Below are 25,984 nucleotides of genomic sequence, written 5' to 3'. Positions count from 1 at the left end.
ATCTTAGACTGGTTTGATTTGGAAGGGACCTTTAAGATCATCTAGTCCAGCCCTCCTGCAGTGATCAGGGACATCTTCACCTGGATCAGTTTGCTCAGAGTCCTGTCCAATCTGATCTTGAATGTTTCCAGGGATGGGGCATCTACCATCTCTCTGGGCAACCTGTGTTAGCGTTTCATCACCCTCATCATAAAAAATTTCTTCCTTACATCTAGTGTAAGTCTACCCTCTCTTACTTTAAAACCATTACCCCTTGTCCTGTTGCTACAGCCATATTAAAAAGTCTGTTCCTGTGTTTCTTATAAGCCCCCTTTAAGTACTGTAAGGCTGCAGTAAGGTCTCCCTGGAGCCTTCTCTTCTCCAGGCTGAACATCCTAGGCTGATTTCCAGAGGGAGGAGTGACAACAACTCACCCCAGCATGGAGGGAAGGCAGCGGTGAGTGTGCTGGAGATAGTAAAGATGAGGGACTACAACCATCTGGCCAGCAGCTCTGGGCTCTCTGCAGTCATCTCCATCTGTTGGGGAAGGAGTTTGAGCTGCTCAGCTGTTTCTGATGGTCCGTAGCAATGATGACATATGTGGGTGTAACCGTGATTTCTATAGACACATTTATTGGAACGGTATAGAAATAGAGTGCAAATTTCAATAAGATGTGTTTAAACATGTCATAGGCAAATAGTCTTATTCATTGGTGGCAGAGGAGCCCAGAAGGTTGGCAGCATGTCCAGATTCGCTGATACACCCAGATCCACCAAGCCAAGCACAGCCTTGATCCCCAGAGATGGGTTATGACCCTTCTTTCTGCAAACCTTTCTGTCCCTCTGCTGCACACTGCTCCACTCGACAAGAGCTCTCACCAATGCAGGCACTATTTCGTCAACTGGAAATGCAACCTGGGGTAGGGCTCAGTGTAGACACCTGCAGAGTCCAGGTGAAATGTCTTCTGCAACACAGAGTAGCCCTCAGCTGATGCTCTTTGGAAAGGCAGAGCCTGTTCCTCCTCTTCGTGGTACGCTGATAATGGTAGTAAATATGTGCAGTATCACATCAGCTAGGTTAATACTGAGTAATGCGTAAATGAGCATCTTAAATCTTTAACAGTCCTCCTGCTGAAGTTGTTTCCATTCGAAAGTCCCATCCAAAGTCAGATCAAGATCATCCTTCTCCTGCTCTCGAGAGAGTTCCAAAATCACCTGAAATGGGCAAGATAAAACATTATTTTTCTAGAAATTCACTAGAGACTTTCACTAGACACTGTGATGCTCCTTTGCAGGAGCTACAGCTCTGCAAGCCTTATGAGAGGTCTGTGAAGTAGCTTCATGTGGGGAGCACCTACATAGTAGCTGAGAATCCCGTGTTCTCTGGTATAACCCACTAAGAGGCACCAGCTATCCATAGGTGGACTAGATGATCCTTTGGGGTCTCTTCCAATCCCTAACATTCTGTGATTTCCTAGCACCTCCAGGCAGTTTTTTTGGTGTAGCAGCCTTCTGCCCGGGGCCCAGGTCTCACTGGCTTTTGTTGCTCCTCATGTCTTTACAGCATGTCTAGCCTTGAAATCACTCACCTGAGCCAAAGTATTCAAAGAGAAGCTGTACTCCTCGAGGTTGAAGTTTCGTTTGGCTGTGGAGAAGTGGAAAGAGAGTCGAAAATCAGCAGTCTGTGTTCCACCTCTTCAAAAAGTCATCTTGGTTTGCCCTTACCTTCCTCTAGCTTGGAGAAAGACTGAGACAGGGGCAGTGCATCTTCCATTGGGACCTTGTAGACTAGCAAAGAGGGGAACCTTGAAGAAAAAGAAGAAAAGGCCATTGCTCTGTATTGAGGTTCTGGGATTAAAAATTTATGTCAAGCTATGAGCTGGGTGTATGGATGTTTTGCTGCAGGGATCACAGCAGGGTTGGATGTGGTGATATTACCAGATCAGATCCCCATACAGGGACTCTGAGCTGTTCATCCATCTCCAGCTGAGATCCTATGTGTGGCCATCACTCTGGGCATACTTTAAGGGATGAGATAGTGTTGAAACCATCGTTCATCCTGTATTTTGTACTTACCGCTCCTGACGGGCTGCACTTGGGAAAATCCTCAAAATCTCAGCATGGAGAAGATCAGTGCGCTCTGGATCCTTGACCTTAATTTCCAGTAGATAGCCTTTGCCAAACTTGTTCTTCAGGTACTGAATGGAGCCAATGCACCTGCCGGGGAGGGAGGGGGGAAAAAAAAAAAAAGAGATGTCAGTGTGAAACCTTTGGTGCCCCACCGTCTGCTCCTTCCCAAATTGTACTGCTGGTGAAATCACAGGGAGCACTTCATAAAGGCCATGGTGATGGACTTAGGTAGGTGAGGCCGGAGGGGAAAGCCCTGTGGCTACATGGACCGTGTCTCAGTTCAGCCACGTGCCGGCTGAGCTGCCGCCCACCGTAGCTGCCCGGACACCACGACGGCCACGCGGTCGCACACCGCCTCCGCCTCCTCCATGTAGTGCGTCGTCAGGATGGCTCCTGTCTCCTTGGTTTTCACGGCGGCACGAATCATTTTCCTGAGGACCAGACAGGGAGGAAAAAAAAAATAAAAAGAAAAGCTAACATTCCATAGGAATATCAGACACTTTTTCTTATACTTTCGTCCCTCCAAATGCCTCTCCCCTAAAACAAGTGTTAAAACTTTACATACAGCAACTTTAGGCTGATGTGCACACAGTAGTACTTTGAAATACTGACCAAAAAGTATTTTTGACTCAGATCCCTTTATGAATTCTTCCAAATCCTGTACATGACTGTCCTAAAGTTTGCAACAACGGTGAAGGTACAATGTTTTTTCTCCTTTCTCATACTTCAGCTAGAGAGAATCAGGAGAATGGAGTTTCCAATAAAACCATTGACACGTGATGAGCAGCACTAACTGCAGATGGGATAAACCACTCCTTACCTAACCTTAAGCATCTACTCCTGGCTTCCAACCCCTTTACCACCATGGTGGCACAGTGCCCGAGGTCCTACTCACCAGACACAGCGCTGCCCCTTGGGATCCATGCCAGCTGATGGCTCATCCAGGAGCAGGACCGCAGGGTTGCCCAGCATGCACACTGCGAAGCACAGCTACGACACGGAAAGAGGTTTGAGTCCAATCTTTTGCAGTCCCTGGCACTCTGTCTACAAAGAGCTGTGAACAGCACCACTTCTTTTATGGGAATCGAGGCTCTGATTTATAGGAAATGTGGTTTTGGAAAAGGCTAATTTCCATCACTCCACCATGGAAGACAACACGATGCTCTTCCAGGTAGCTCAGAGCACAGGTAGGTCCCTCTGCTCACAGAGGGATTTTGGATTTGTGCTATGTGTGCTGCAGGACTCGTTATAGGTAAAATAAAACAGACCTTTCTGGTTATCTCAGGAGGTAATTTTCTGGGTTTTTTTTTCAAATAGTCTTGAAGCTGCAGAGCATTCACTATTCTGTGGGGAAACGGAACAAGCGAAGAAAGGAACATTTTCGTTATTCTCAACTCAATAATCTCATCAAGGATTCCCAAAAGGATAAGAAAAAGGAACTTTCTTCCCCTTGCTCTTGACTCCTGCTTGTTTTCATTAAATATTTATTGTGTTATTAAAATGTAAGTGCATATTTGAAGCAAAGTGTACTGAATAAGCCACAAGCTCTTTTCCAAACCCATCATTAGTGTCAACAGCATTATAAATCTGTTCCACCTTGCCACTGTCAGCTGAGCAGGGAGGACTTAAACACCCTTTCTTGTAGTGCCAAACCATAACATCAGAGATTCTAGAAATGCTTCCTAAAGATAACATACTTAAAAGGACATTAGTGATAAGTTTATCCCCACTAAATGCACTTAGGCAAATTGGAGATTTTCTTAACCCACTTACTTAATCACAGCATTTAGCACAAAATCACTTTTGCAGCCCCATTTCCTGAGTTTCTTTCCAGGTTGCCTCTGTCTCACAGTGAATTTTGACTTTCCTCTCCCCTCCCCATGCCCTAGGACTGGGCCAACCAAACGTGGGTTGGTCCCCAAACATGGGCCAGCCCCGGGAAGCACCCTCCATCCGTACCGGTTGACAACGGCAGCCGTATCCTCCTTGCGCACCCCTTTCACGGCTGCGTAGAGCCGCAGGTGCTCGTGCACGGTGAGGTCTGGCCAAAGCGGGTTCTCCTGCGGGCAGTACCCCAGGAAAGTGGGTGCATGGTCCTGGAGGTGGGAGGTTGCTCCACCTCCTGTCTTCATCAGCACCTGCACAACCAGGTTGATGGTTTCGCTCTCACATAGCCTTGCCCGGATGCAAGGATATGGTTCAGAGGAAAACTATGGGCTTCATCAGGATTTGGGCGAGGAAACCCAAAAAGCAAGGGAGTGATTTTGCAACCCTCATTTACATGGTTTCTAAATATAAACATAGAATCATAGAATCACAGAATGGTTTGGGTTGGAAGGGATCTCAAAGATCTTCTAGTTCCAACCCCACATGGCCAATTAGGGCAAATGCAACTGTTTGTCAAAGTTAGAAGTAGCTCACAATATTTTTTTATTAACACATCATTTGATTTAATTGCACACTGAATTCACAGTTGAAACCTTGATCAATAATAATTCTTTGAAAAAAGTTTATAGCTTAGCCTAGGTGCGAGGTTTGAACTTGCACTTTCTCATGGATTTACCCCTTTTCTCCAGACGTCTCCTACCTGCCCAGCAGTCAGTGTCGTCTCACCAGTAATCATTTTGATAGCTGTGCTTTTACCAGCTCTGTTGGGCCCCAGAAGTCCTAATATTTCTCCTGGAATCAATACATTTAATTTCTTAGTAATGCTCCTCACTCAACAAACATATCAGGTGCAGTCCCACAAAATAAAAAATATAAAAGAGAGCATGAAATGTCAAAGGTCTTATAAAAGTAAACAGTATAAATATATACTCTGAGAGCCCATCATATTTCAACTCTAACTGATGCTGCGAGTCTGAGCATTGCTCCCAGGTCTCAGAAGCCACCGCTGAAGTGGATCCTGGAGAGAGGGGGCTATGTTATTTCAGGAGGCTGCATCCACATCCCGTTGTTCATTAACACATCAATCACAGACCAAACATGCCTTAACCCCAGAGCAAACAGATTTGACCTGTATGTCCTTGCTCAGATAACGGAGAATCTGCAGAGAGTTAACTCTCTGGGTATGATCGGGGCTCCAAAACAGGTCTAGGAAAACGGTTACAGTTCTCACCTTTTTTAACACAGAAAGAAACATTTTTGACGACTGCTTTCTTCTTCTTCTTAAAAAGTGAACCAGCTTGCTTTATTTTATATTCTTTGCGCAGATTGCTGACAATAATGGCTAATCTCTGGAAGCAAGGAAGAAGAAAGATTAGTCTATTATATTGAATTGCATCAGTCCTTCGGTAATATTTTTCCATTAAAAAAGGCAGAAAACCTTCTAAAGATCTTTGAATGTGTTTTATAGTTCACTGAGAATATGAGGTGCAACAGGACAGTTTATTGTCCACGTTCTTAACAGCTTTCTTCTCTACCCTGATGAGACTCGTGCTGTACATTTGGGAGTCGGAGTTTCCCCGTGAGAATAATACAGCCAGAGCACTGACCCGCACTTATTGATACTTGGTGGTTTGTTTTCTACCAGTTGACTTCTTACTGGTATAAAATAAAACAAGAAGGACACAAAACTTAGTCGCACCTCCTCCTGACTCGGAGCCGCTATGGCATTTCTCACTGCTGCTCTTTCAGCTTTGACATCTTCATCTTCCTCTTCGAGCTCCTCAGGGTGCCGGAGGGGTTTTTGTCTTCTTGGGGAAATCCTACAAACCCACCAGATCCGTCTTAGCATTTTGTTCTTTACTCTTGTTCTCCACTAATGCATTTTGGATAGACCAAGAGTGAATATTCCTCTGGTTCAATGTTTCTTGTGGGATTTTTACTTATTTTGGGCAACCTCGTGTAGTGGAGGGTGTCCCTGCCCATGGCAGGGGGGTTGGAACTAGATGATCTTTGAGGTCCCTTCCAACCCAAACCATTCTATGATTTATTATTTTTTTTTTATATTTATAATTTTTCTGTGTTGTACAAAGAACCAAGCTGGTACATCCATGCAGCACGGGAAACACCACGTGTGGGCACCAACAAGCTTGAGGGCTGTTTTATATTATTAGAGCACTGTAGTATTTAAGGGGCTATTTTAGTTATAAAAAATAACCAGTATTAAGAAAAATATTTAAAAATAGGGACACAAAGGTAATGATATCTGATCAAAATGTCATCTTCAAGGAAAAGCACTGTGGTAGGAGTTTAGACCTCGCATGTGCCTGTGGTGCATGTGAGTTTATACGAACCTAAATATTGGATCCTTTCTCAGAACTGCTCTTCCATATTTTATCTCCAAATATCGAAGAAGAAAAATGAGACCCACAGCATGGATATAAGGCTGAAAAAAAGAGGTTGCCACATTAACAGCCTTGCCTTCCATCCTACTATGGCTGAAACTGAGAAGCTGGTGGCAGTGTTATAAAATATGTGGGGAAAACCCACAGAATGTGAAAATAAACTCCTTTAACATTTAAACTGGGAGTAACCCTGAAGGCTGTGAACTCTATCGCTTACCAATACTGCAGAAAATACCAATGGTAGAAGAAAAACATAATTCATAAAACAGGGAAGCATTAAGTGACTTGGGTTTTTTTAGTTTTCCCTTCCCCATTCCAAAGGAGTGAGGTTGTTTTCATACAGGGGGGTAATCTGTCATCCAGACCCACCAAGATTCTCCTTCTGCATGAAATGAGCTCCAGGTTCTTGCCTGCTTCCTCATAACTGAGGATGGGGTTTAGGAGACACACATTCCTAAATAACAGTGATTTTAAATGTTTTCTTACTGTGAGGAGAGGTATTAGCACAGTTTCCTTTGGAGTCACTTCATGTATATCAAGGTCTCTTATAAAAATCTATAAGAAACAAAAAAAAACCACAACGATCAAGATCCATCATTCTTTAGTACAATGCTGGCTAATTTTGAAAGGGTTAAAGCAAACAACAAATACTTTGAAAATGTATAAAAGCTTCTGATTTACCCAAAATATTCACCACACAAATGGACAAATACAGATGTTTGACTGTGGGCTTCTAAGTGCTATACCAGAAAACGTCATGGCACTCAGTACAAGTATCAGACTCTTCTTTTGAGGGTAATGGCCTGTTACAGGCAAACTTCCCATCTCCTCTCCTTTGGAGTTCCAGTGGAGAAGAGGTGGAGGTGAGTGGGACAAGATAGAGGAGGAGTCTTTTCTATTTGGACTTCACTCCTAAGTCATTTATGGCTTGTAAACAGTCTTGCATGTAGCTGGAGGGTTTTGTTAAATTCTTAGCTGACTTTCCACGACCACCCTCAGCAGACTTGGAGTAAAGTGGCTTGCAAGTATTCTTAATTTTCACTCGGTTTTCATGTAAAGTCAGATACATAACGTTAAATTTTGTCTTACGGTTGTTCAAGCCAAGTTGCTTGACTGCATGGAAAGAATTAAGCATGCTTACCTAATCCACAGTCACAGCTCAACTGCACGAGAAGTAGCTCCTAGCCATAATGAGCAACTGGAAAAATTAGATCTGATCTCAAAAAGTCATCTAAAGATGCACTCGGGCCATTTGGAAAATCCCACCCATAAGAGGAAACTAATGAGCCTCCCCAGAATGCAGCATGTGGTTACCACCAGGCTTTGCTCACAAAGACACATAGTTGTGTTTTATGGTGGGGTGCCTCTCCTCGCCCAGCATCACCCTTACGTGCTCACAGCTGATCACTACACACAGCAGTGGGTACACAGGAAGCAAGAAACACAAAATGTAGCCCCAGACTTCAGCATCTATTAAGTAATCCATTATTCTGCTGATGATGTAAGAAACAAAGTATACCTAAAAATAAAACAAGAGGGCAACTTAGCTGATGGGAAGGGTTACACTGCTTGCTGATCTGCAAAGTTATGTGAGTCTACATTTTCAATTCCCTGTTGAATTTCTAAAAATGGACAAGAAATATAAAGATGAGAAACACTGAGGGTTTAGGATGTCCTCAGCCATTTCTGCTTCATGTTAGGCTGCTGGTTTGCATCAGCCAGGGAAACCTTTCCCAAGACGCAGGGCTGCTTCAGGCAGAAGAACGAAGCACAGGATCCCATCCTGTTCTTTCCCATTCCAGTTCATGTCAAATAACCCATCTCCTTCCAGGTCAGGCTCAGGCTATCTGCATCTAACCTGATGGCTCATGTCTCAACATCTTACATCTCTCCGATGTGAGGTGTTTAACAGAGCAATAAATAACTTCTTTGTCTCCATTCCTGCACCAGCTCAGGGTGGATACAAGCATTTCCCCGTGCCACAGCACGATTGTGGGAACAGAACATGGTGACACGAGTTTAATATAGAATTGACTGCTATGAAACACTTGTCCATATTTATATTCTGCATCTATACTCAATGTTTTGACCTCTAGTTCATCCTAAAGATCTCAAGATACCTTTCTGTAAACCTTACAGCACATCATCTAGCCATATGCTTACCAATATCAGGATAAAAGTCCAAAAATCACAGCTCCATCCTTTGCGAAAGACAAAGGAGATCAAGTAGATGAAGAGAACGATAGAAATTCCGTAGCCAGAAATACCCATGATCTACAGAAAGAAAGGGCTTTCACTGGAGAAAATAGAGTGATCTAAACAACCAGAAACTTATGCATAGCAATGTGGTTCAGTTTAAATGATCATATATTAAGATCAGGACATTCAGAAATTACCACAATTTTACTGCTAAATGTAAAGGCGCACGTTAAAGCAAGATTTATCACCTTTTGTCTCCAACTGGGGAAACCCAAATGATAGGAGGTGAAACAACGAGAAGGTCAGTAAGTATCTGAGGACCCAGAGGAGTGTCAGCACCATCTGCACCCACAATGTCTCAGCTACCCCTGCATGTGCTGAAAATATTACCCCAACCCTCCCTGGTGAACCAGCAACCACCAGAACGGGATGTACCAGCAAGAAGTGGCTGTTGATGTCCCCGGAAATGTGGTTGCTTATTGTGAACTGAAACCAGAACATGGAGAAGAGAAGGAGCCAGCACAGCGGGATGTCCACCAGCGCCTGGCCGCACCAGTACGCGGAGGGAAAGAGCCCCGAGATCCTCAGCTGGGCACCAGCTCCCACCTGGGAAGACACAATGCGAAGGGCAGTTTATTGTTGGTGCCTGGTTGGCCAACTGCACCCATGGGAATGGCTCCAGGAAATCAGAAGCTAGCAAAAAGCTGCTACTATTGCAATACTGGGCTGAAATTCCACCTCTTTTTGTCTTGAAGCATTTTGTGCTGGCTGCAAAGATGCTTACAGCAGTACAGAGAAAAACGCCTTAAGCTGCCCATCATATTCAAACACCCTTGTGGTAATGCAGTTGCAATCCCTTCTGCCCACCCCAAATCTGCTCCATTTCAAGGAATTTACCTTGTAATCCTGCATGTAGCCCATTGCAAAGTGTGGAACAAAACCAGGGAATAAAACCACCATATACATGAGTTGAAAAGAAACAAAATAATCCCAGTAGCGTGATTTACTGATCTGAAAACAGAAGAACAAAGCATTTGTAGAAAACATCTGCAATGTAATGGTTAGATGCCACAACTCATCTTACCGCGTTTCTTATGAAGTACAGGGCAGTTATCAACACAAAGTGGGATTTGAAACCAAATATTGGCAGGAGGAAGGTTTTCCTCAAACCATATCCCTGCAAAGTGCTTGCCACTGGTGAGGAGAGATGAACTTGAATAACATGGCATAGAGACTAAGGAACCTCCTGAGGCATCCCTCCCAGCCACCCTCTCTGTTCAGTAGCCTTCAAGACCCACAAGGGAAAAATTAGCTTCAGTTTTCCTGAAGCCAAATGCGATGGTTCCAGAGCCACCACTGAGGAAGGTGGGTTTACAGCCTCCCATGGCTTCCCATTAAAATCTGATGTCTTACTGGGACCTTACGCAGATTTAAGAACTATTTTCTGACACCTTCTGGCTGTTGGACTCTGACACTTACAGAGAAAAATGGATGATTCCAGATCCGAATGTGCGCAGTGGAGTTGAGGGCTCTCAGCAAAGCGTTGCTGATGACATTCACAAGCACTGGGAAGCAGTTGTTGGCCTCCATGTGGCATAATACGGTAAACCTGTAGCTCTTTAAAGGGAAAAAAAAAACAAAATGAAAACTCTTGGTTTTTCTCATCTGCAAGGATGTAGTAGAAAAGGAGCATACCAGGAGAATCCAGGCCTGAAATAATTTTGCCTATACCCTGTCTGCTAAAAAACAATTTATGAGGTATTGGAAGTCTGTATAGCTGTACTATAAAACTGTAAAGTTTGAGGTTGAGGATGAGGGAGATAAGGTCTCCTCTAGCATGTAGATTACTGGTTAAAACACTTTCGAATCTTTGTACCTCCAGGCCTTATTCAACAGAATCATCCCACAGGTAGAGCTGATGGAAGCATCTTGCTTAATTATTCTATCGTTGGGAAGAAACGGGAGGAGGAGAAAAAAGCCTCACCTGACCTTCACGAGACACACTTATAGCTCCGTTGTGTTTTAGCTCCTCTGTGATATTTTCCTCGTTTGTTATTTCCACTGTGATATCTTGGCTCTCGAGTGTGTGGATGAAATCTTCAATGCCTGTGCCTGGTGTGAAAGCCAAAAGCAGAGGAATCATAATACTGAGCAACAAGAGAGTCTTTGATGGTTTGTTTTTTTCTAAAATCTGTGACCACCAAACAAAAACAGAGGAAGTCCAATAACAGTGGATGTCAGACAGCACATATCTGGTGGATCATTGCACACTAATTTATCTGAAGTTAATGGATTTCAGTCTCGTTGAATTAATTTTTGCATTGTCTTTTTAGTTTTTTTTTTTTCCTTTGCTGAGTTGCTACGAAATGTATTCTCCTTGCTGATAGTCTGACAACCAGTATCATACTCTGGCCAAACAACATAAAATAGCACTTGCTCATAGGAATGTTGAAGGCAAAACTCTAGAAGCAGACCATTAAGTTCACTCAACATCAGTGAGCCTATCCTGGAGTATGGTGCCCAGTTTGAGAATCCCACACTCTGAAAATGCAGAAATTGTTTGGATAGAGGTCTGGATTTGGGGCAGGGAAAGAACTGGATCCCTTCTAATCCCATCTTCTACGACATCCCTTTTCATATTATTGCATCAGGATCTCACGAGCTGCTGAAGCCAAAGTAAGCTTCATTCACAACCCCTTAAAAATCACAATTTCCCTGCTTTTCTGTCACCAAAACCTTCACCATCCTTTAGATCACCTTTGTCCTACAACCATCTGCTCTTTCACTTGTTTTCCTTTGCAACAGCAAGAAGCCCCAGAATAGGAAAGCATAGGGAAAGGCTCGTTGCCCTCACCCGTGTTGTTGTGGACCAGGAGGCTGGTCGTCTCCAAGTGAGCTCTCTTCCCCAGGGGCAAGAAGTACAGTGCAGACGAGAGCTCCCAAACACTCACACTCTGCCAGGCAGCAAACAGGGACTGTTGCAAAACCACAGGAAGCAGAAAAATCGCATAGAGCAGCAAACTGCATTAAAAAAAGAGATGAATAAACACTCTGAAAACAGATATTCAGCACAACACATTCACTTATTGGCAATGGTATACCATATTCAGGTTACTTAATGCTTTTTCTGTTAAAAATTTTTAGCAATTTTCTTTTCAGAAATCTCAAACTTTGATCATTCACAAAGGCCCTCAAAATTTAGCAGGGAGAAGACCTCAGATCTGGAGTGCTCGGCTTTTTAGGGATGTGAAATGCCTTTCAGACTTCCTTAAGATATAATTTTTCATAAATCGATATCTTCCTCCTGTTTCCTGTGACCTACCAGGAAATGCCAGCATGACAGATTGAAGACCAATGGGACCAAACGAATTCAGACACTGGCAACGTGAGAGGAGTTTAAAAAAATTAAAGAAGTCTGAAAGTAGCACTTTTCCCTCCTTTCCCTGTACACACCGGTTTATTTTAAAACTTCGTCTTCCGTTTGAGGTAAAAGTGTTTCTAAATGATTCTTTTTTTCAAACAGAGAATGGGTTTCCCTTGCATAAATGATTCAGTATAGAAATGAAAATGCACAAAAGGGGGATTTCATACTACTGGCACTGAAAAGGCAGAAGCTTTCTTCTCCTCTGCACACAGGTTATCAAGATCGTTCATAGCCAAGACCTGATATCAATTAATCCAAACGCTCATTGAAACAGAGGTGTGAAAACTGTCCCCCAACTGCGACATTGTTCAGTTCCAGATCTGCAAGACAGAATCACTTTGGTACTTACAGTGACCGCAGGTTTTTCACCGAACTCTTAAGTTTTAAGAAGCGCACCCATGCCATGGCAGAGACCTGCTGCCTCCAGAGAGCCAAGCCATCGACGGCCACGTTCCCGGTGTCCGAGAGCAGCAGGGAGCCCGGCTCCGTCTCGCTGGGGCATCGCGGTCCTGCTTCTGCCCACTCCTCCCCAAGGACGTGCTCATCTGCAGAGAGTTTTCCACATAGAATCATAGAATGGTTAGGGTTGTGGAAGTGACCTCAAAGATCATCTAGTTCCAAACCCCTTGCACATTTAGGTCCTAGACCAGCTTCTACATTGTAATGTGTGAAAAATTAAGAACCACCTCATAATCAACTGCTGAAGGCATGCTCAGGGGTTATTGCAAAGTAGCCGTTCCCTTTGGCTATGGATGACATATTTGGAGCTGCAATTGTACCTTCTTGATCCACTGTGGCTTCTTCCTCCAGTTTCAGGAAGACATCCTCCAGGGTTGTCATGCTAACTCCGTAACTGATAATTCCCTGGTCGGAGCAGCTGTCGAGGCCACTGAACAGATCTGCAGGACGGAGATAATACAAGTGCCTCCAAGGTTTCAAACATGAGCACGTATCTCCAGACCAGACAGGTTAAGCTGAGTCAACCTGATTGGAGCATCTCCAGTCACAGGGAAAATGATAAAGCAGCGAGCTACCAGGATGAAAAGGATCTGGAGGAACACACAACTGCCAGATCCATGGCTCATTGAAGATGTTTTTCTATTTAGCACCAGTATTTCAGACTAAGCATCCTATGAGGCAGTAGGGCTATGGGACTGTTGGACTGAATGTGATGGACACGGAGAGTGAGGGTCTGCCCGGTGCCACTGCGGGTATGGAGATGCGCAGGTTGTATGGGGTTTTCTCTTGTCACTATCTTCTCTTTTAACACAAAGAAAAATAAACTCTCAGTAACACACGTAGCCTGGTTAGCCTGCTAGGTTTTGCATTACAAACAGAAGAAAAGCACTTGTACATTTTGATCTTAAACCCATGGATGGTAAAATTGCAAGAGGAAAGCCAAAATGCAGTTCTAAGGTCCTTATGTGACTCCTGTAGGAAATCATTATTTCCGTTTCCTAACATTTGTGTGTATTTTTTCTCTACAGACAATTCTCAATTATTTTCTTATACTTTACCTGGGAATTTATTCACATATTCTAATGGCAGTTTAAATCTCAGCTCGTATTGGCTGTGCCCTGAGAATATGACGTTGGGGATGTACTGTTTAACTAGAGATGTCACGTTCTCTAAGTCACAAGAATCATTGACGTGGATCCTATTCAGTGGAAAAAATCAGATGGTTAGTTTTGAAAAAAAAAAAAAAATCAAAACCAAACCAAAATCAAACCACAAAAATCCTATTGTATTTGCTACACCACATAAAAAAAACCAACCTCCAGCATATTTCACTTGTTCCTTACTCTGGAGTAAAGTGCTGCTTCAGTTAATTTAGCTGAATATTAATTGAGTTAATTTTCTTGTTTTGACAACATCTACTCTACGGTTTCCCTCTTACAGTCATTCTGGTGGCTCCTTGTACACGCATGTTCCCAGATACCAGTTGTTGGGACTGAAGTTGATACCTTAAATGATAACAAATGCCCCATTTTTTCTTCAAGAACAGAGAAGAACCGACACACTTCAGCCTCCCGTGCGAGATGAAAGCCTTGCGGTCTGAAGAAGGAAAAAGCCAAAGGAATTTATACTGTAGAGCAGTGGTTCGAAACTTTTCTGCAACTGAACCTCACATGGACTTTCTGCTCCAGGGTTGCTCTGCAGAGATGCTACAGGCTGAGCCCATGCTTACCTGCAAGGATATCAGCCTCATCCATGAACTGGGTGCTGAACAGGATCACCCGTCCAGCTCTGTGCTCCTTCAGGAGGCTCCACACCTGGTGCCTGGAAAGAGGATCCAGCCCAGCCGTTGGCTCATCCAGGAACAAAATCTGCAGAAAGGATGAGATCAGACATTATTTGCTGCTGGAGTAATTGCATGTCTTTTGGGGTTTGATGTTCCCCTGAAAGTCTCAGGTCCTGAGGGCAAGAGACCCAGGCCACGTTTTATGCAAGGGCAACTATTCTGGGAGCTGTGCAGAGGTTGGGAGACTATCTATCTGCTTTAAAACTAGACTAGCCAGATGGGTTATGAATTTAACAAAATGAAATTATTAAATTTATTAGTTTTAAAAATTATGAGTGCTTTAAAGAGATCTGAAGTCATGCAAGAACTTGTAGCCAAGTATATGCATAAGGTTTTAGTTTTGTTGGACCTAAATATTCTGCTGCTTTACCTGAGGATTTCCAAGCATGGCTATTCCAATGGATAACTTCCGCTTTTGCCCACCACTCAGTTTCTCAGCTTGAGTGTCTTGAACGTTGCTGATATCCAGCAGTTCCAAAATGTTTTGCACCTAGAATAGCACAAGGACATCCATTCCCAGCACCAGTTGTCCTTCTGTCCCTTTTAGACATGAAGGAGATCTGGCTGGGACTGAAGGCACAGTTTCTAAGAGCACATTCCGAGGTCTAGCTCCTACCCACACCAACACACCAGCTGCAGGAGCAGCTGCTCTAGGGCTGATACATCCTCTCATTTCCTTGGGTTGAGCCGAGGAATCACTGTGGTTGCGCCAAGCCCACAAGCTTGCCTACTAACCTGGTCAAAGCTGGACATCAGCTTTGATTTTCAGAAGACGCAGCCAGCTGGAATCTTTGAGCTTCCCAGCACAAAAGGAGCCGTTACTGAAACGTGGGGCTTGCTGTAGCCTCACGTCGCTGCGCAGTGATGGGTTTCAGGGGAACATGCACTTACCTCTCGCTCCCTCTCTTTGGACTTGATGCCCTTGATTTTTGCAAAAGTTTCCAAGTTTTCTTTCACTGTTAAGGCTTCAAAATGTAAGTTGAATTGTGGGCAAATGCCAATCATCTCTTTAATCTCTTCCCTATCTCCTGGTTCAGAGAGCTTGTAGTTGTATATGGTTGCAGAGCCTGTTTACAGGAATAAACGTGATGAGATGGAACAAACTCGTTGTTGGACCTTTTGAATCAAGCCCACTCTGTCCCACCGTTTGCCGTCCTACCTTCAGAAGGCAAAGTGAGTCCACTGAGCACGTTTAACAGCGTTGTCTTTCCAGACCCACTGTGGCCAAGTAAGGCAGTGATCTGACCCTCATAAATATTTAGAGACAAGCCTAGAATGAAAACACATCAAGTTTGGGAAGAAATGAGGTTTGACTTGCCTCTAATCATTATTGAAGGCAAGGCAAGGCAAGTATGAGAACTAAGTAGTAACAACTAGTCAGAAGTGCATTAAGCAAATTGGGATTAAGTTCTACCAACCTTGAACTAAAAGCATAAGAAGCTGCTCTGTATTTAGCAGAAAAGAGAGAAGTACAATGAGGGGGAGGAGGGGAAAGCTTTCTTCTCTTTACGCTTATTAAAAGTAGAAAATCAATAAAAACTGAACAGAATAGTAATCGGTTGCGTCAATTAATATTTTACACAAGTTTTCAAGCAATGCAGGTGTTGTATTATTTCTTTGACTGACTGAAACGTTTGCACAACTGTTTTTCTTCATCTGTGACAGGAATCAGCACGACAGCTTTCATACCTCTTAAAGCTTCTGTCCTCTTGTCTTTCTTTTTATATGTTTTTTTAATGTTATTGAGTCTAAAAGGAAGGTAAGGAGGGTATTATTTCAGTATTCCTGTAAATACATTTCCCTGGTGCCCCTTTTCATTCCTATAAGTCTCAATTTAAAATGACAGAAATGGTATGAAAAATAAGAGGTACTGGGAAGCGACCCTGAGATTCGGTGGGGTTTGGCATGCTCTGTGCACAGGCAAGAACATCACCACCTGGTGCACAAAACTGGACCCCAAGCCTTGCAAAGACAAGGTCAAGCCCATCGCAACGGATGGCTGTTTTACAACAGGCTGCCTTCCGTGTTCTCCTTGTCATCCCTAATGGACATTTACAAAAGTTCACAGCAAAAAAAAATGTGTTTTTTTTTTTTAAATCTGAATTTATCCAAATTTCATCACTAGTGACCAGCCTGAATGATCTGTTTATCATCTCATCTGCATCTCATCTCTAATTTTCCTCTGTGAAACAAAGTGTTTTGCAAGAGCCTCACAAACACAAAATCTGCCGGGAGAAATCAAAACAAAGTCGATGGCCCAAGCACTGGTCTGTGGGAGCATTAAACCCAAGTTACCCAACTCAAAGAGCATGAATAGCAGTTCCTTCTCTCTTAACCTGATGGCCTCCTTCCCCAGGAATTCAGGGGGCACCAGCTCTACGTCATCACCGAGGAGCTCCTCGGGGCTCGCTGCACTTCTGGGCATCTCCCTGGTGTAGCCTCTCCTGTTCCGCACCCAGTATGAGGGCTTCAGGAAGAAAAAAGGGGGATCTGGGATGCCGTATTTGCCTGACAGGAAAGCAAGGAAGAAAACCTGTCATTGGCCAAAGCCACAATCAAGACATCATCCTAGAGCAAACATTTAGGAGGTTCTAATAAGTACTTGGCTGCTTCAAAATTAGTACCTCGTTCAGTTAAAAAAAGAGGTTTGGAGCTGGGGTAGACAAGAAGGTTGGCTTCAGGGTTATATCTAATAAATTCCATATTTTACTTAACAAATTAAAATATTGTCCCACACATTCGTAAACTATTTTCTCATCAGCAATTCATCAGCAGTATAATCAGAAAGAAAAAAACACTATATATTTTGTTACGTTTGATTTGGGAATTACCAGTGTGTGCTAGGGGTAGAAAATTCACTCAGTGGTGTAATACATTTCTTTAAGTCCAAAACTTTTTTTGGTTGGCTCAGGGAACGGAGCAGCCCATCATTTCCTTAAGAAGCTGTTACACACAATCTGTATAAATCAAAAGTATAGAAGAAGAAAGTATGATCATAAGCATAAATCCTACCTACCTGGCAGAACTCTGTCGAAATACAGAGCTAACAGCATGTACAAGACTGAGTCAAAGGCCAGCATAATGTAAGCTGAAAGTAAAAAGGATGATTCCTCCATAAGATTAGAGAGAGACAAACCCATTCCATATTTTTCTAAACGGAAAGCCTGAAATAAGAGACAAAGAAGAAGAATTTTCAGGCTGGAAAACAATGCACGTGCCATCAAGCCATGGACGCAATCGACTTCGTTAACCCAGAAATCATCTGCTGTACTGACCAATTTTTCTTCCTGTATTTCAAGTGAGTAAGCAAAATAAAACCTCTGAGTGGAGTAAATATAAGTTTTCATTCAGAATTTTCCAGAACAATTCAGAAGCAGAAGAAAAGTTGAGAATTTTATAGAAAGTCATTCAAGAGACTTGATATTGGCACCCTTGATGTGACAGAGTCATGACGAAGATGGCATAATTTTACACAGTGATTGATTTAACCATATGGCAAACCATATGAGCAGGAAACTCAGTTTCTTTCTCGGCTGGTGCAGAAATCTCCTCTCTCGGATAGATTTTTTAATATATCAGAAAATCAAAAAATAGAATATAATATGATATAATATAATAAAATATACTATAGTAAAGTACAGTATAGTATAGTTTAGTATAGTATAGTATAAAATACAAGTAACTGGAGCTAGAATTCATCACTCAGAGCTATGGAGATATGGAAAAGCTGATCTTTTGAAATGAGGACTATGACTTCCTATGCCTTTCTGTATCAGTGAAGTACAGCAGGGTCTTTTATTGTCATAATCTGTGAGAAAATGTGCTCTATCCCCCCCCGACAGGGCCCAGGACAACTTACTGGGAAGTTTCTGTTGCAGAGATGATGCCCCATACCTTTGTGATGACAGTATTAAGTGCAAAAGGACAGAAGAGACTGAGAAACAACTTCAACGGTTCTGGAATATTTTCTATCAACATCATGAGGCTCAGACATCCGGAGAGAAAGGTGATGAGGAACCCCATGGAGCTGGCAAGTTTGGCGGTCCGGAAGAGGGAGCAGAGCAGGAAAACCAGGTGGATCTGTCAGAACAGAAGTTTCCTTCAAACACTGAAGGAAGTAAATATCCTTAACAGTAGCACTTCCATTTGCCAGGCAGATATCTGGTGAGCTGGGCCCACGTAATAAAACCCACTAAAGTCCTCCTTAGTGGATTGATCTGAGTTTCAAGTCAGGTCTTTTGTAGCCAACCTACTGCCCGTCAGACCTTCAGGCTGTGATTCAAATCACTGCTGCTGAGTCAGAGGATCCACTCAGCTATTTCACGTAGCATGACCATGCCAAGGATACAGTCCCGAGCACTGTGAAAAAGGCTCTGGAGTAACGTTTAGGCTCATCAGCATAGGAATAAAACACATGGTGAGAACACTTGGCTTTAAAATCTGACTTACACATGAAAGGCCGTAAAGGAAAAACAGCAGCAAGAAGGCAGGGAAGCTGCTGAGATAGAAAGCATCCTCCATTATGAGAGGTGTCAGCAGGCAGGAGAAGATCACCACGTAAACAGCGTAGAGCAGACTCCAGGAGAGCCTGAGGATGGAAAGATGGCATTACACTTTCGTTTAATTAAGAACTGTTTTTGCAACTTCACCTGCATGGCAGAGCCATTTTAAATTAAAATATCAAATATTCCCCAGGGTCAACTCATTCATACTCTGTGAAAAACAGACAGCATGACCCACCTCAGGAGGTAATGCCCAAGGAAGCAGAATATGCTGCTGCCATGCTCAGCCCTTCTGGTTTGTCCTTAGAGTACTGAAGAAGACTTATGAACTCATTTAACTTATTAACTCATTGTGCAAATACCCAAGAGTATACTGATTTTTGGCAAACAGACGCTTCAGTTAAGAACTCACAAAAACGAATGAGTCAAGAACTCACCAAAATGCAATATCCTGCAGCCCCATCATCTTCATCAATACTTTGAGCTGTTTCTTTTCTCTTACAACACTCGTTGTTAAGAAATACATGAATGGAGAGAAACACATCACTATAGTAATCATGAAGTAACTGTTCTCCAGTGTAAGCGAGGCAACGGCACCCCGGGACTTCATACGGACACCAGCAATTGACTTCATTTCTTCCCAAACAGAGTGATTTGTCACCACCTAAAGGAATTCAAGGTCAACATCTCAGTATTTAGTTTATTTTCTACATTGAGTTGTATTTATATAAGGAACTTTCTAACTCATCAGCCCTAGATCTTCTTTTTAACGCCGCTTTATAGAAAACATCAACAAGTAATGCAAGTAAAGCCCTATGGGAAGGACTCATCTGACCCATTTGTGTGTCTGCATCTCAGCTACACTCCCCTCCCTTGTCTGTTGAGGGAGATGAATCCTTCAGCTCACCCACAGATAAGGATCCGGACACACAAATGACTCACATTCTCCAAGGTCCTGTTTCTCTCCCTGGGGATGAAAGCAGCCTGGACAACTGGAGGTGCATAGCCAGGTGGAATGAGCCCTACCCTGGTATATTTTTTAGGAACAATTTGTAAAGGAAGCACAAGAAATGACAGACATGCCTACTTTGAAACCAAGTCATCCAGCAGATAGTCATACCACCCCAGCCTCCTGCAAGAATTGCCTTTTCCTCGAAATCTGAGAAATATTCTAAATCAAATAATGGTATTACACTTGGTTTCCAGCCTTTAAGAGAAACCATCATTTTGAAGAGAAACAAAAGTTAGCACAAATCTTCAAAATTAAATTGAAAGCAGTCATTTTCTGCAGGAACTGCTGATTGCATCAAAGTTCCCCACTGTCGTTGTCAATAATGCTCCGACAGCTGAGTAGTTTAGGATATTTGTTTTTCTGCAGAATTTTCTGACAAGTCTGTCTCTTGTTATTTGTCTTTCCTGGACCAAGTTTAAAATAAAAGTTACCTACATCAGTTCATAAATTCGATTTACCTCTATAATAGCAGCATCGATGCTGGACTGCAGGGACAGGAAGCCTTTGTACCAATACGTTGGGCTGGAACAGTGCTCCGATGAGAAATTGTAACAGCTATCTGCAAGGATGAAAGGTTAAAGGCATCACAGGTAAGAGCACTGGAACGTAATTGGTTTTCACTACCAAAGATGCTGACAAGCATGCCTATGCACTATGGGAAACTCTTCAAAGGGACAGTGGCCCACCGATTAAAAAAAAAAAAAAACCAATTTATTAAGTCACTTAAAATATATAGATTATTCCAATGAAGCGATGCCTATCCATGCCAGGCAATCACCCACACATAAATTCTCATTTTGTATTACCTATATGTTCAAAGTGGTCATTTGGAATAGACACGTTCTCAAGATGAAACCTGAGGTGGTAGGAGAAGTTGTCCTTGAATATAACCCCTATAAATCCAGTATTCAAAATCGAGGCTTCCTCCAGGGCTCTCTCATTATCCAGTGCCTCTAGTTTCGTCCCTGTGGTTTGTAAGAAAAACATTGCAATGAGTTTCTGTAGGTCTGGAAACACGTGCACGGGCACAGGGTGTATATTCTGCTCTTTGAGCATCACGATTCCTCCTTTCCACGTCTTCTCCTCACTGTGGCACCTTCACATGCTTCGTACTTCACCAGCCAAGAAGCAGCGCACCTCAAAAGAATGAACGAATGTCTTAGTAGTATTATTCTACAAAGGCAGAGCTTTACACACTGACCTCACCAGTAATTTAAATACTAGAGAAGAAACATTTGTGAGGATGGAGGATTTGGGATGAATTTACCGACTGAAAATACTGGAGAACGACTAAAACACCATACATGTAAAACAGGTTCAATAACGACAAAGCTAAATGTTTAAAAGGCTAAACATACCTATCATTAGAGAGTTCAAGGCCACTTTATTCATTATCTGCCTTGTGGTCGCAGTGATGGGTGTAAAAGCGATGGTGATGCCAGTGGCATTATAGGCAGGATCATCTAACTGCCCGAGGTGGCTGTAAGGCACTTCGGAATAGCGGCTGTAAGAGGAGAACGCCCACACTAGGAACATCAGCAACAGAAAGAGCAGAGACAACGTCCACTCCTAGGCAAGGGGGAGAGTGGAGAAGGGAATTTAATAGCATAGCAGTATCTGAGCATATTCTCTGCAGGATTAAAACGCAAACAAGAGGCACGCAGTCACAGTGGTTTCTTAGATGTCAACTAACGAGTGAGATCTTTGCATGTCCGTGTCACCTCTGTAAATCACTCTGCTCAAAGTACCGACCCGTGCTCTTGTATGTCACATAAGAGACAGAAATATTAACAGTTTAAAAAGTGAAGTCTTGTAAAGGGTTCATCATCAGTCAGGGCTTTTCAAATGTACTTCAACTTATAACTTTAGAAAACGAAATTGGGGTATAGAGGCAGGCAGGGGTTGGCTACTCTCAATGGTTAGTTACTTTTTTCCTTTTTTTTTTTTTTTAGCTTACCTGAAAGCTCTGCATCTTCATCCTCCACTTGATAAGTAGGTTTTTCCACAAGAGAATTTTTGTTTGCTGGAATACACTCATATTTCTCTGAAGTGTCTTCATCTTTGAACCTACACACAATGTTTTTTGTAAATTGCTTTCAAATACAATAAAAGGTAGAACAGCAGTGACCGCTTTTATTTGCACAGGTCCACAGTAATACTTTCTTTCCCCTTTTACTGCAAGAGAGAGGTGAAGCAACTCAGACCTCCTGTGCTGAGCACAAGCCAGGCCTGCAGCACAGCTTCGAGCTTCTTCTCTTCAACCAAGAGATCTCCTCATCCTCAGCACACCCCCAATCCTTGCAGTTCAGCAGAAAGACACCCATTATAACCAGAATTTCACACTTCCACGCTGTAGCATGGTAAGGCTGAGAGAAGTTATTTACCAAATACAATGAGAAGATCAGACTACATGACCTAATTGGCTTGGGTGGCCTCAATATCCAAGGAATAAAAACAACAACAACATGGTTGATTAAAATCACCAAAATCTTTCTGCACGTAATTTTAATATGCTGTAGGCTTCACACCAAGAAGTGTTGAGCAGCTGCTGGCTGTGATGTGAGCTGAGCTCATACGGAAAGCAGCGTTGATTGAAGGCAACTCGGAGCTACAGGAGAACAAATTCTTGGAAGTGCGTTCAGGGAGCTGTCGTTGTTGGGGATATTCACGGAAAACGAGAGAGGAGCAAGCAGCCATGAGCATGCATCGGTGTGTTACTCCAAACGATGTGGCAGCATCCTTAAAAGGATGTGGTCCAAGCAAAACAAGGTTTATTAATGCTGGTGGTGGAAACTTAAAGAAGTAGGCATAAAGCTGGCTGCTGAGTAAGTTTTGCAGGTGAGATATGTCTGTGTTATCCATCAGTAAAATAATCATGAGCCACTTCAGTGAGCAAAAGGACTAAGGACCCAAATGTGAAAGGGCTATACTCACGCAGCCAAACTGCTCTGCTGTGACATAAGTAACTAAAATATGCTTTCAATCAAGATCTTGATCTTCTATGAGTGAAGTGTCAGGTAGAAATATCAGAGCTTTTATAGTCCTAATCCTTTCAAATGTTCCTGTCATACAGAAGTAGGGTTTACATTGTCCTGTTCCCTTTGGGGGATGATGCCTCACGGTGCTGACAGGCAGGACAGAGTTTATCTTCTTCCGAACATTTGTGTTCAGCCCACAGGAGGGGCACGTCTCTACCGCGCCAAGGCATCGAAATGCTGGAAAAGCAGCTGCAACAAATGGTCTTCCCCGGGTACATGCTGCAATCACATGCACTGGCATGGCATGGCACGGCATGGCGGGCGGATGGGTCAGGGACATTGGCTCAGTGTCAGAAATCTGCTATTTCACCATCACTCTCTGAATAGGTTTCTCTCTTACTGGCGATCCCACTAAATCCAGGAGCAAAAAATTTGGATTTAGCCCATCCTAATGATCTCTAGACTTCCCTGAGGGGACTGTGAAGTTAAACTTGCACTCACTTGGTCACTTTTTCATCGAACAGAAGCAAGACATAGGACGACTCGTATCACCCATATGCACTTCCACAACTGAAACGGGATTCGTGCCCCAGCTAAAGCCGGTTTCCAGTGTTTCCTTCATTTTAATAGTCACATAGAGTAACCTCGACGAGCCGACACGGGGCTAGAGTTTCAGCTTCAGGCCAGGAAATCCCAGGTGGGATGAAGGGCTGGCACACCAGGCACCCATTGGGATGTCCCACGTGTCCTCCCTGCCCGTCACCCCTCAATGCTGCCGCCGAGTTTGGGCGGTTGGGGGAAACTCGGCAGAACTGATCTCATCGCTCCTTCAGTATTTCAGGGAGAATTATCAAGAGCGTAAGATGGACAGAAGACTTTTAAAATCCAATCTTTAGCTTGCTGCATGTAGGGAAAGAAATCTGCTCCTCAGGTGTGCTGTGTTCCTGAAAATACTGAGCTGAGCTGGACCTTCCTTGTCCTCTTGGCACTGAGAAACACTGGAAGTGCACCTCTGCCATAAACTGGGCTCCACTGGCGTGTTATTTCATATCAAAGTAAGATTAAAAAGACTCTATCACCTTTAAATAGTCACCAAGTTTGGTCAAAATCTTAACTCAGCCTGTTAGAAAGATGCCAGTGTCCCACCTACGCATACACTCACCCAGTATTCTTAAGGGTGTTATTAATTACTGGGTGTTTTCATACTTTTCAAATAACAATTTTTATTTGTTTTAAGAAGAATGTTTAAGCCTTACCTTAACGAGAAGGTTTGAAAGGAATCCGGAGCTTGTCCGTTGCGGCGTGCCTGTGAAAGTGGAGATGCTGATGTCCCTGGGCTGGACCTGCAGTTGCCCCACCAGCTCTCAGTGCTCTTTTGTCCACGCACCTGTTTTTTCATTCAGGCTCTCCTGCCAAAAGGCAGTCCTGACACCATCCCTCCACTTCTCCCTGGCTTCCTCTCCCCTTCTTCCTTGGCAGATCTTCAGATTTATTTATGTTACGAAAAGCAAACAGAGCATATTGTTGTGGAGTTGTTGGAGCGGATTCTCTGAAAAGCTACTCAAGAAATTCTTGAGTTTTGGCCAGGAGGATAACAGAAAAAAAAAAAAAAAAAAAAAAAAGAGTCCAACAACAAACCACACAGAAATTCTTTCTCTGGCAAACTCTGTTATGTTTCTCAGTGCAGAGAGGCTGAACATCACGGCACACTGCTGAAGGCAGAGGAGCAAACGGTGACTCACGCTATCTCCAAATGGCAAAGGTTGTGTTTGCCAACTGTTTCAGTGCTACCAGCCCTGATGGAGGAAGAGCAGCGAAGCGCTGCCTCCTGGATAGGAACGGCTCTTCCGATCGCAAAACATATCGTAAACACTAAAATAAACTTCTCTCAACTAACTCTGTGCTTCTAAAGGGATGGGGTTTGATTTCACGCCCAGGCTGCGCCTGCCCCTCCGTCACCCACAGCAGCATCCGCTGCGGCAGCACGGCCGAGGAACCCATGGTGGAAGGGAGAAGGAACCAACGGGGACAGAAGCTGGGCTTGCACACGTGGAGGAGCTGGATGCGCTTCCCTTTGCTCTGCCTAGCAGAAAAAAAAACCCCATCCCTAACATTTAAATGACATTCAGATGGTTTAGAGCCAGGCAGACTCCAGAGGTGCAATAAGTCAGGACACAGAATCAAGCTAAGACCTGTCCTCAGTACATCTCCTCGGTGTACAAACCTTCTCTTTCTCTTTCAGCCCCTCCTCGTAAAGGGAAAAAGCCAAACCCTTAAGCAGAGAAGTGGATACGCCAGGTCCCAGTTAGTGAATCCCACAGACACCTCCCTGCCCACCTCCGTGATAGGGACACTGATGTTTGGATCTCCACATGGAAAGCAGCTCTCTTCCTGGCAGGAACAGCCCATCGCTGAGCCACGGCATCCAGCCTGCAGGTACTTGCTTGCTCGTGTCCCTGCCTGCACTGTCTGGGCACGTGTCTGTGCCTGCATCACCCGTGTCTGCATTGCCCACGTCATACCTGCATTATCCTTACCTGCATCACCAGCATCATCCAGGTGAAGCTGGGGAACTCATGGCGTGGATGAGGGTCTTGTTCTTGTGTCTGTTCCATGGGATGACACTGCCCCTGTATGCTAGTGGGACCTCTTCCCAGAGGCTGGGGGACAGGCTTACAGGGAACCAGTGGAAACACCTGGTTGCCTTGATGTAGGAGTTACTATTTTATTATCATTTCATGAATTTTTTTAGTTTTAGTTTTTTTATTTTATTATATTTTAATTTCTTTGTTTTATTTTTATTTTTTGTTTAAAGCTAGCCCTGGCAGGCCGATGAGATATCTCCTGGCAGAGAGAGATAGCACTCAGAGACTGAGTGAGAGCCCCTGGAAGAGCAAAGGCTCTTCTTCCCAGTCAACCCTCATCTATACACTGGGCATGACATTGCATGATATGGAATACTTCACTGGCCAATTTAGCGCTCAATCTTAAGTCTGAGTTCAAATAATGAGGGGAATTGTGGGCTCTCTGTCCTGGCTATGCCCCCTCCTGCCTATTGTGCTCTTGCACACTGTCAGAACATGGGGAGCTGAAAAGTCCTTGATGTCTCAGTGTCAACTATGAACATCAGTGCACCATCAACGTTCTTCTCGTAGCGAATCTCAGACTG

General features: G+C 43.6%; 1 protein-coding gene across 1 annotated transcript; it reads right to left on the bottom strand.

Moving 5' to 3' along the window:
* Positions 1-1,095: 1,095 nt before the first annotated feature.
* On the bottom strand, positions 1,096-21,896 carry LOC104373308 (ATP-binding cassette sub-family A member 10). The gene is given in 37 exon segments (XM_086624284.1): positions 1,096-1,194; positions 1,569-1,624; positions 1,705-1,784; positions 2,056-2,196; positions 2,421-2,540; positions 3,005-3,099; positions 3,378-3,453; positions 4,069-4,247; positions 4,697-4,788; positions 5,228-5,345; positions 5,696-5,816; positions 6,348-6,559; positions 7,810-7,917; positions 8,562-8,672; positions 9,033-9,203; positions 9,495-9,608; positions 10,077-10,214; positions 10,582-10,709; positions 11,452-11,618; positions 12,371-12,566; positions 12,801-12,920; positions 13,539-13,678; positions 13,986-14,076; positions 14,210-14,348; positions 14,694-14,813; positions 15,215-15,390; positions 15,483-15,593; positions 16,013-16,071; positions 16,660-16,831; positions 17,340-17,487; positions 18,218-18,403; positions 18,773-18,911; positions 19,263-19,489; positions 20,296-20,396; positions 20,644-20,802; positions 21,196-21,406; positions 21,795-21,896. Coding segments are annotated over 37 exon segments (4,923 nt in total).
* Positions 21,897-25,984: the final 4,088 nt, after the last annotated feature.

This window comes from Tauraco erythrolophus, chromosome 20, assembly GCF_009769465.1.
Source record: "Tauraco erythrolophus isolate bTauEry1 chromosome 20, bTauEry1.pri, whole genome shotgun sequence".
Lineage (NCBI taxonomy): Eukaryota > Metazoa > Chordata > Aves > Musophagiformes > Musophagidae > Tauraco > Tauraco erythrolophus.
This window is presented reverse-complemented; position numbering and strand designations above follow the sequence as displayed.